Source organism: Salvelinus alpinus, chromosome 19 (genome assembly GCF_045679555.1).
Source record: "Salvelinus alpinus chromosome 19, SLU_Salpinus.1, whole genome shotgun sequence".
Classification (NCBI taxonomy): Eukaryota; Metazoa; Chordata; class Actinopteri; order Salmoniformes; family Salmonidae; genus Salvelinus; species Salvelinus alpinus.
The window spans coordinates 36,996,374-37,008,140 of record NC_092104.1 but is presented as its reverse complement, the minus strand read 5'-3'; the positions used below and the strand labels follow the sequence as shown (position 1 = coordinate 37,008,140).

At 40.2% G+C, this 11,767-nt stretch overlaps 1 protein-coding gene across 1 annotated transcript in view; it reads left to right on the top strand.

Annotated features, from left to right (window-relative positions):
- Positions 1-456: 456 nt before the first annotated feature.
- The window catches only part of LOC139545481 (neuronal calcium sensor 1-like), a 35,577-nt gene continuing 24,266 nt past the window's right edge, over positions 457-11,767 (top strand). The window contains exons 1-4 of the mRNA XM_071353293.1: positions 457-586; positions 1,515-2,428; positions 2,537-2,705; positions 10,967-10,991. Of these exons, the coding sequence (XP_071209394.1) occupies positions 2,642-2,705; positions 10,967-10,991 (89 nt within the window). The 5' untranslated portion in view covers positions 457-586; positions 1,515-2,428; positions 2,537-2,641. The remainder of the gene's footprint in view (positions 587-1,514; positions 2,429-2,536; positions 2,706-10,966; positions 10,992-11,767) is intronic.

Sequence of the window (11,767 nt, the reverse complement as noted above, 5' to 3'; positions counted from 1 at the left end):
CTGAGGGGGCACCTGCCCTTGTGCCCCCTATGGACATGACATCACTAACTGTAATGACAAAGTCTCTCATCCAGAACACCATAGCACACCACTAGAGATGGCACTCTCAAGGTGATATTATTTAAAAGGAATCCCAGCTCCACTGCCGTTGTGCCTTTGACCAAGGCACATAACGCCAAAATTTCTCCAACTGCACTGCACCGCTGCTGACCCTGTTCCACATTGGTGTGTGTCTGCTGGTTAATTAAGGAAGAGAACGAATCTCTGTTTCTAACCAAATGGAAAATAAAGTATCTATTCTGTTATATTCTCTTACACTTAATTGCAGTTCATCTTGAATAATTTCACAATACCTCTGATTTACAGTTCGAGACAGACTATCGAAAATTGCACAGGAAATAAACGGTTAATGGCACATGTTGTCCTGAGGTTCAGGACTGCGATGTCAGGCGCTTCTGAATCTAGCTGACGCCAGTGGAAGAGACCGGCAGGAGAAGCGCGCTCTTGTAGACTACAGAAGCCTCGCGGGAAAAGCAGATAATTCGTCCATTTACAGTTAATTCCGGATGCCTGTCTGAAGATGAAGGTGAGTGTTTCAAAAGAAATCTGCCATCATGTCTTTCTTTTACAAGGGTATTATTTGTCATAGATAGTGAAAGTAGCTTTAGAAGTAAACGAATGAGAGGTAACAAACCGAAGAGCTCAGCCTTCACCGTCGCCATATCCATTTCTGTTTGTGTTGCTAAGCAATAGCGCTGAATCAGTCTCTGCTACTGGTATTCTACTTTCGCAAACTGGTAGCCTACTTTTTGACTGTTCCGTTATTGAGTTGTTATTTTGTTCAAAGAAACATCGCACAGCCTGGGTATAGTAGAAATATTGTAGTGAACTCAAACCAAAATGCAATGAGGAGTAAAATTATTATATGTAATTTAGATATGTTATTTTCTTTGAGCCTGGCAGAATGTCTTAATGTTTTTGGATAATTGATATGCTAGATTGAATGACATAGAGCAATTCCAAGGTAATGCTGAGACTTAGATTTTTCACTTTAAAATGTAGGCTATGTCAAACTAAAAAAATATGATTGCAAAGTTAAAGAAACCATACAACTCTATGCACAATGGACTACTTTTATTAATTACCACTGAACATTTTACCAAAGCACATTTACTTGAACAGTGCAGATGCAAAGTTTGGTAACAGAATGAAGATTTGTGCTGTTTGTTCTGTCATTCCATTACCAAACTTTGCATCTGCACTGCAAGAGCATTGTGAGGACTGCATACAGGAGCAGGGCATTTCTCTCAACCCAATGAAGCCAAGCAAGTTGCTGTTTCATTATTGTCTGTGAATGCTTGAGGAGAACTCGGCATTGACAAGTGCTCAGCATTTGACACTGTCATTGGTGTGGAGTGGGTGAGATTCCAGGGATTAAGGCTTGCTGATGTTCACAGCAATCTTGCCCTCCTGGCACTGTCCTGACCTTGCAACTGCTGTTTGTTTTTTTACAGTGTCTGGGTTACTCGGGACCATGGAGCTGAGCAAACACAAGACGATGATTACCGTCACCACAGTCACATGCATAGAGAAGACAGTTCTGGCCAAGAACAGAACAAACACAGACATAGACCCTAATGCTTAGTGAGGAAAGGTGCCGTATTGTCCTGTGCTGTACTGAGACTCAGCCACCTACTGAGGTAGCATCTATGAATGCCATCTCAGGCCTGTGACACAGAGAAATTCCATTATTCATCTCCTGGCCACTGTGAGGCCAGGAAGGAGGGAGAATTATGAGTCAGAATGGAAGAGAAAAGAGAACTGTCACTCTGTAAATCCCTTAGCCTGTAAACTCACTGGGACATTTTTATTTTCTCTCTAATTTTCTGTATTTTGCATTTAAAATGACACTTTAAGTCGCAAAGACCTTTTGACTTTGTATTTTCTGCTGCCGTGTTTGAAGGAAGTCCTGCTGGGATCTGAGTTCAAGCCTGGGGTGTAATTGAAAAGGGAGTGCATCTAAGGCTGAGCCCTGTTCATTGTATTTTTTTTACCCACCCCCTTATCTCAGCTGTCAAGAGGGAGGATTCTCTTATAAGTTACCCGAAGCCACAGAGACAGTGGTGGGAAAAGAGGGTGGGAGGAAGATAAAGGAGGGGTGAAAGGAACAGTGAGCTGAGTGTGAGGGAGTGTGTACACACATCCCAGAGACTGAGTGACTCCTGTAACCAAGGACAAAGGTAGCAACGCATCACAACGTCACTCTCGCCCACTGAACATTCTAAAGAAAGGGGAGGCGAGCACTCTGAATCAACAGTCTCCCATTATTCAGTGCTGAGCCCCTGAGGTTGGAGTGATTGTCCTGGAGTGCTGAAGTTTGGGCACATCTTGGCCACATCCAGAGTGGACTGCACTGAACAGAAGCCTGGTGGGTGGATGGAGTTCAATTCTCTGCCAGAGTGTACTGTTCTCTTATTTCAGTGGTATAATTGCATTGCTTTCTTTAACTGGCCCATATTTGCATCTGTTTGACCAGCGAGGACTGAGGAGTAGACTGAGAGGGGTGTTCAGTGTGTGTCAAGGTGGAGCTGGAGGAGGCGTGGAGGAGTAACCCAAGGCAGTGAGGACAAAGGTACCCATCATGGGAAAATCAAACAGCAAGCTCAAGCAGGAGGTGGTGGAGGAACTCACCAGGAAGACCTACTGTGAGTGGCCGTTTTTTTAATGTTCTATCTTCTATCTATCTTTTTTCAACTGGACTGAGATAGGACGTGGATTGTATAAAATGCAAATATTTTATGTTGGGATAACAAAATCATTGTAACATGGATTAATAAATAACCTATACTAATACATGCCTATTTCAAAGCTATGTAACAGCATTAAAACAGCACTATAAGAGCACTGAACCAAGTCTGATTTAGTGCTGGTGAATTTTCTAGTGCATTTTATGATGAGCAATATTGAATAAAATACTAAATGTGTACCTCATATGACCTGGTTTCCATGTAGCCTGTATAAGACATCTAGGCTTCTGTTTCTCTTAATCCTCAGAAACAACAGCACAAATTAAAGGCCCAATGCAGCCATTTTATATCAATATTAAATCATTTCTGGGTAACAATTAAGTACCCTACTGTAATAGATGAATATTAACATGTGCAAAAATAGCTTTTTTTAAAACAATTTCTCAAGCAAGAATTTTGCTATGACTGTCTGGGAGTGGTCTACGTGGGGAGGGAAAACTGGCAGAGAGGTTTGGAACCGCATGGTGATGTCACCATGGAAACTCCAGCCCATGCAAACCTGCTGATTAGAAGGTCCTGTGTAGATTGTATTTTTAACAAGAAACTATCAGGAAATAACACTGATCACATTTTTCACACTTTTACAGTATTTGTTTCATCAGCTGTTACAATATGATAAAACACATAGGAAAACAGAATTTTTACTGCCCTGGGCCTTTAAATGTCATCTCCTCTGTGGATATAGCCTAGGCTTCATATTTTTGGCTGGCATAAATATTTCTATGGTGTCACAAATTGTGATTAGTTCAGGTCTTTGGAAACAGTCCACTGGGAAGGAGAGATATGTGAATATGCAGATGGAGTTAAGACTTTGGATCAGCAATCAAGCTGGTGGTGGTTTGCCAAAAGTGAGCAAATATGGGCTTGATGGAGCCTTCATACATTGCCATTAGTGTATGCACATTTAGGCAAAGGTCTTCAAGTAGCAGGCAAAATAACACTAGTTTCATTGTGTGCAATAGGTCACTTAGCCTAAGTCAGGCAAAGTGGACTGGAGGCATTTGCATCAATAACAAGATAATCACAATTATGTTAATTAGGATCTCTAATCACAGAATGAACATATCCACATACAGTTGAAGTCAGAAGTTTACATACACCTTAGCCAAATACATTTAAACAGTTTTTCACAATTCCTGACATTTAATCCTAGTAAAAATGTCCTGTCTTAGGTCAGTTAGGATCACCACTTTATTTTAAGAATGTGAAATGTCAGAATAATAGTAGAGAGAAGGATTTATTTCAGCTTTTTGTCTTTCATCACATTCCCAGTGGGTCAGAAGTTTACATACAACATTTTTATAGGATTGAGGTCAGGACTTTGTGATGGCCATTCCAATACCTTGACTTTGTTGTCCTTAAGCCATTTTGCCACAACTTTGGAAGTATGCTTGGGGTCATTGTCTATTTGGAAGACCCATTTACGACCAAGCTTCAACTTCCTGACTGATGTCTTGAGATGTTGCTTCAATGTATCCACATAATTTTCCTGCCTCATGATGCCATCTATTTTGTGAAGTGCACCAGTCCCTCCTGCAGCAAAGCACCCCCACAACATGATGCTGTCACCCCCGTGCTTCACGGTTGGGATGGTGTTCTTTGGCTTGCAAGCTCCCCCCTTTTTCCTCCAAACATAACAATGGTCATAATGGCCAAACAGTTCTATTTTTGTTTCATCAGACCAGAGTACATTTCTCCAAAATGTACAGTCTTTGTCCCCATGTGCAGTTGCAAACCATAGTCTGGCTTTTTTATGGTGGTTTTGGAGCAGTTTTCCTTGCTGAGCGGCCTTTCAGGTTATGTCGATATAAGACTCGTTTTACTGTGGATATAGATACTTTTGTACCTGTTTCCTCCAGCATCTTCACAAGGTCCTTTGCTGTTGTTCTGGGATTGATTTGAACCTTTCGCACCAAAGGACGTTCATCTCTAGGAGACAGAATGCGTCTCCTTCCTGAGCGGTATGACGGCTGTGTGGTTCCATGGTGTTTATACTTGCGTACTATTGTTTGTACAGATGAACGTGGTACCTTCAGGTGTTTGGAAATTGCTCCCAAGGATGAACCAGAGTTGTAGAGGTCTACAATTTATTTTCTGAGGTCTTTTGGCTGATTTCTTTTGATTTTCCCATGATGTCAAGCAAAGAGGCACTGAGTTTGAAGGTAGGCCTTGAAATACATCCACGGGTACACCTACAATTGACTCAAATTATGTCAATTAGCCTATCAGAAGCTTCTAAAGCCATGACATCGTTTTCTGGAATTTTCCAAGCTGTTTAAAGGCACAGTCAACTTAGTGTATGTAAACTTCTGACCCACTGGAATTGTGACACAGTGAAATAATCTGTCTGTAAACAATTGTTGGAAAAATTACTTGTCATGCACAAAGTAGATGTCCTAACCGACTTGCCAAAACTATAGTTTGTTAACAAGACATTTGTGGAGTGGTTGAAAAATGATTTTTAATGACTCCAACATAAGTGTATGTAAACTTCCGACTTCAACTGTAGCCATTTAAATGAAGCTGTCCATTTTGCAAATAAATATTGCTTTTTGTTCCTTCAGCATTTAGAAGACTAGAGTTGAAACTTTCCATTTGTGCTCACAGTATTGAGTCTAGTGGGGTGGTGGTTAGCTTGTAGCATTGCATGCCAGGTGTTGGGTGGGAGTTGACAGCCAATGGCTGCCTAATGACAGTTCTGTTCACGCGGTGGGCTTCACCACACCACAACCAGGGAAGGCTGCTGTGGCAGGAGATTGAAGTGCTGAGGAAGATTGGACTTCGTGCTGGGATGGGCTGTTTGCTGCTCTCCTTTATCCAGCTCTCTCTTTTCTGTTTTCTCCTTCTCTCTCTCTCCCTCCACATCCCCTAATTGCCCTATTTGAGCAGGGAATGGAACAGTATAATTAGGATCTCATCTCCTTAGCTTTGCACAGAGGGGCACCCAGCCTTTTCTCCCAGCATGCCCACTCCCTTACCCCACTCTCGTCTAATTTAGACCCCTTATCATTTCTTCCCTCATTCCATCTCATTTTCTTTCTGATTCTTCTTCTCCCTCTCCTGTTGAGAGGCTTAAATATTCTTCCTCTGACTTATAAATCATATCCTTTCTTCCTTTCTCATCGGAAGTTGTTTTCAGTGATCAATTTTGAGCCCAGGAAGTTGTCGGCCTGTTTTCAGTGCCATAATAAAAGATTAAAAGAAGCTGGCTTACCCTACTGTCCTGTCCATGGCACACACCCAGATTAGAGGAGGAGCACCGTCTGCGCGTTAACAATTTCAGGATGCAGTTCTGGAGATTGTGTTTTTTTTGCATCTAAGATAATTTGACAGCCAGTCAAGTAAATCTCATAAGCAACGTTTTTACTCCTATTGCCAACCTCACTTTGATCCAATGTCAAGTTTGAGACATTTTCTTTTGACACTTCAAAGTAAAAGCCTGTCTATAATTATACCAGTCTTACACGTTTGGTTGTGCGGGCAGAAAGCAGAGATACTTCCTCTGCTTTCCTTCTTTTTCTATTAGCTATTTCAATTTGCCAATTTAACAAGCATTTAATATTGCATGTTATGGCTTAAAACATACCCATATTTTAATGTTAGGGGGCCTCAGTTTAGCCTACTGTACCTAAAACTAAACAAGCCTAAATGGTTTTCCAAATGACTGGTCTGATATCATATGGAAAGAGGAATCCCAGTCAAATAACTTGAGGATGTAATAGGTGTTTTTGTTAGCCGTCAGACTCAGCTCAGAGGTTGATACTGACAGAGTGCAAGCTGGATGTGAGTAGGCCTGCAGGGCAAATTAGCTGCTAGCCCTGGCCTCACTACTCTTCTCCCTCCTCATAGGCTGATTGTATTACTGCCCATTGCCTTTGACTGAGTTACATAATCAAACTTGATTAAATCTCAGCCATGGTGAATTGCCTAGATTTTTGGGCGGCATTGACTTTTGAGGCCAATTTAATGGCTTGCCTGACAGTCGTGAGATTGACTCTGTAATTTATGAATGTGTCACACGATAATTCTCTGTGAAGCGCTGAGCAAAGCAGGGATGTACATGTGGGCGTAGGGCGTAGGCTATACCCTCAGTAGAAATTGGTTGCATCATGTCTCTTTACTGCTCTGATACTAACTGCACCAGTCAGCCACAATACTGGACAATGATTCTAGGCTAATAAAAATATTGTAACTAGTCTGTTAAAACCTCTACGGGATCGGTGTCCCCCCTGCGGGATGGCTGAGCTAACGTGCACTAATGTGATTAGCATGACGTTGTACGGAACAATAACATTTCCCAGGACATAGACATGTCTTATATGGGCAGAAAGATCAAATGTGTCATAGTTTTGTTTGATAAAATCTATTTTTATATTCAAATGTAGGAACTGGGTTCTTGGGTACTTGGGTACTTGAAAATGTATCAATTAGGGCCTCCCGGTGGCGCAGTGGTCTAAGGCAACAGGGAATGGCAGGGAATGGATGCCACCCGTTAGATAAAATACAGAACGGTTCCGTATTTCACTGAAAGAATAAACGTTTTGTTTTCGAGATGATAGTTTCCGGATTCGACCATATTAATGACCTAAGGCTTGTATTTCTGTGTGTTATTATGTTTGCATGGGTAACGCTGCTTCGAGGGTGGCTGTTGTCGATGTGTTCCTGGTTCGAGCCCAGATAGGAGCGAGGAGAGGGACGGAAGCTATACTGTTACACTGGCAATATTAAAGTGCCTATAAGAACATCCAATAGTCAAAGGTATATGAAATACAAATCGTATAGAGAGAAATAGTCCTATAATTCCTATAATAACTACAACCTAAAACTTCTTACCTGGGAATATTGAAGACTCATGTTAAAAGGAACCACCAGCTATCATATGTTCTCATGTTCTGAGCAAGGAACTTAAACGTTAGCTTTCTTACATGGCACATATTGCACTTTTACTTTCTTCTCCAACACTTTGTTTTTGCATTATTTAAACCAAATTGAACATGTTTCATTATTTATTTGAGGCTAAATTGATTTTATTGATGTATTATATTAAGTAAAAAAATCGTCCGATTAATCGGTATCGGCTTTTTTTGGTCCTCCATGTATCGGTATCGGCGTTGAAAAATCATAATCGGTCGACCTCTACTCTATATATCATCAAAGTGTGTCATTGTTAATCCCAAATTACTTGTATAATACAACAATTACTGATCTTAATGCAATTGACAAAAATAACCCTTATTTCAGTATAGATATAAGTACTGTAATTACATGCATGTATATTTAAAAAAGTCAAAAGTGGACACATTTTATTTTTACAATTTATCCAAGGTCTTTACTGGTAATATTGGTTTGATTGTTATATTAAGACGTGGATATTTTTGGTTATAAGGTATTTTAGATGTATATCTGGGTTGAATAAGATCCTATGGGCAAACGGCATAACACAATATGAGATATGGACCAAAAACTTGGGATATCCAACAACAATATAGGTAAGTGTGAAAACAGGTACACATGTCAAAATGGAGGATATCCTCCTTTAATTAGTGGGGTTGATCTTTGCTGGAACACAAACTGTCGATTATGGCGTAAAGAAAATTAAATGGAGTTTATACACCCCATATTTCTTGATAAACCCTACTTAATCAAATAACAGTTTTTTTTAGTTTTTTTTAATCGTGAAATTAGAATGGTATTTGAAGAAAACCAGATCAAAGTATTATGACCAACGTATGAAAAATGACTTGCTTCTACATTGATAACATTTAATCATAAAGTTTCTGGTCCCCTCCCCCATGTCAAACACTTAGATTCATTATTGAGGGGACAAGGTGACATTACCTTAACTCTCATTTAAATACACCAATGGTAACATGATATCCTCTTACTTAATTGAAATAAGTACTGCCTTGTAACCAACATCGGAGAAAACGTGTTTCAAGAGGGGCGTGGTTTATATAGCTAGATAGCTACTCTACAGGTGCCAAAATTTGACTGTAGGATGTCAGCAAAACTCTATTAATCTATGGCAAAGATACTTACAATAAGCTCCCTGCCAACTCAGCCTGTCTTTTCAAACTTCCTGGTAGTTAGCCATGAGAGAAAAGGTACTTTTCAGAATGACTGTTTAGGACCTTCCGATTTAAGTAGTGGTCCTAGTAAATAAAGAAAGTTACCAACACAGCACATCCAAATGAAGGTTCTCATTACCGAAACGGACCTAAAAATGGTGTGGTAATGAGAAATTGGTGTTTCGGTAATGTTACCTCCTAAACTCAATCTGCAAATAATAGAAGACAGATTATTATGAGTCAGCAAACAATTGACCACATCACATCACTAAAGCACATTCATGCCACCATGTTAACCATGGTAATGGTTCTCTGACTTTTCTCCAATTTGAGACTTTTTGCCATTTTGATAATGAAAAGGCCAAGTGGGGTATTGGGGTTGTTTGAGAATAAGAACCTTTTTCTGAAGGCATATAAGTGAATAAATTCACTTCTGCTTACCTAAGGACTACTCCTCTAGATGATGCATCATGGGTGATTAACATTTTTATTTAAAAACTGGTTGGAGTTTTTACAGGAGCTTGAAAGTGTTGAGACACATCCACAGAGTGTTTTTATAAATATTATAGTTTAATGTAAACGTAAACTAGTATTCAATTTTTATGATTTATGGAAAAACTAAAGCAACATATTTTGTGTTTTATTCAAACAAGTTAGTTTTTTCTACAATGAAATTGTCACCAGATCTCAACCCAATTGAACACATTCTAGAGCGGTGCCTGAGACAGCGTTTTCCACCACCATCATCAACAAAACACCAAATTATGGAATTTTTCATGGAAGAATGGTGTCGCATCCCTCCAATAGAGTTCCAGACACTAGTAGAATATTTGCCAAGGTGTATTGAAGCAACGCCCTGTTTCCTTTATTTTGGCAGTTACCTGTATTTATTAAGCAAAACACCCAAGAAAACAACACTGCATCAGGCAATGTAAATAAATAGCCTATCCTTTGCTCTACATGACAAGCTTCATTAAAATGTTGAATTAACTACTTAGTGGTGAAATGGCACTGTCTAGGTTACTGTTGAATGAAAGAGGAAAATGAAGGGAACGGTTTCTTTTTTTTTTTGGTCTTTAAAATGAGGCAAATCTTTTCCCAATGATATTTGTTTGTAGGAGGAAAGGCGGACACCTACTCTCAATTATATCATCCCTCTTTCCACTGGGAACTCATTCACTCACTGGCATGAGCTTGTACTTGAAGGTTACAGGTATGCCTGGACATGACCTTTGCACATTCACTGTGTAAGGTTCAGGTAATATGATAGTTGTGACTATTCAAACCTATGAATTATTCCCTCCACAGACTGGATAAAGTCTTGCAGGATTCTATATATGAGTTTTTTTTTTATCCAAGCAAGATTATGGTGACAACAACATTATGACCTGTGGCAGAGGGAACAGCAAAATATAGCCCATGAAAATGTAGTTTGTTGTATTGTGTGTAGTGCCTTAACCTTAAGTAGCATCCTGTATAGAGAAAGCTACCTGTCTGTCCGAAGAACCACTGCTATGAGCAGTGTACCTTCAGAACGCCGTCACAGGACCACCAGGTTTTCAGCCCTTGTTTTAGAGAGTATGCCCCAGGGTTCAGATTGTGAAAGGAGAACCATGAGGGAGTGGTTGATTAGATACTGGCAGGTAATAACGCTGCTTGTGTGGGCATAATAACATGTCTCGTTACCCAAGCCACTCACCTTCCTGCTGGGTGACCTCTCTCTCTCACACAATGTGCTAAATTGACCTTTGAAATAATAATAATGATGTGGTCCTTGGGAGCAATACAGCAGATTAGTGAATTCCATAGCTTCAGGTGTGATGAATAATTTGGTTTGTTAACAATATGTACGGAATTACACATTATTCCTCAGGGTGGTTACAAATTGAGAAACCCCAGTGCAATCATAATTTAAATAGACAGCACTATTAATAATATGCTTTCAAGCCAGATATACTGTCAGCCCAACCTGTACAGTCATGGGAATCAGTGATTTTCAACTGCCAATGGATTTGCCAAGTCATCTTAATGGTCTGATACATAGTACATTAGTTTGTCTCTTGCTAAAAACAGTTTCTTTTTTTCTTACAGTTACAGAGAAAGAGGTGCAACAGTGGTAAGTACATCCTTTTAAATGACCCTCCAAATCTCCTTCTCCTGCCCTACCCTTTTTTTACCCCTCTACTCCCAAAACTCAGATTCTTCTAACCTATGCATTGCCCCTAGTCCTCAAATAGACTCAAATAGAACTGTAGCTGCCCATGTGGGTGAGATGAGTCACTGAGTGACTGAGTCACCTGCAACATGTGCTGTCTACTACATTTGGCAGATGTTCTTGTGTTCATGCCAGGTGCACCAGGGGCCAGCTAAAGGCTGACTGCAGTCTACAGGATCACTGTGACTGGTCTGAACCTGGAGAGTAGGTCTGCTGCTCTGGGGGCTGAGAGCAGTGACTAGGGTGTGAGCTGGCTGGGCTGGTGGCTAGGAGCTTCCTAGTTGTTGACTCATGTCTGACTGATGCTCCAACTCTGCAGCTGGGTATTAAGGCTTTTCTACAGAGGGAGTATTTCACTTTATATAGCCCTCTGATTAAATCCTCAATTTGATAGATCTTTGACACACAGATATTGCTTCTGAGGTGAAATCCATGGGAAAAGTATTTAAGTAGGCTAGATAGTATAGTTCTACTGCAAAGTTAATTTCTCACACATTGCCTTGGAGACAGATGAGTTCTGAAAATAGAATGACTTTGAAGCCTGATAATAGTGAGACAGAGTGACTTTGGAGTCTGTCTGATAACACTGATACAAACACCTCCGTGATCTAATCCCTGTGCCTCCCGGGGCTATTTTCAAGAGGGACTTCTGATAACAAAACAAAATCGCAAGGTGC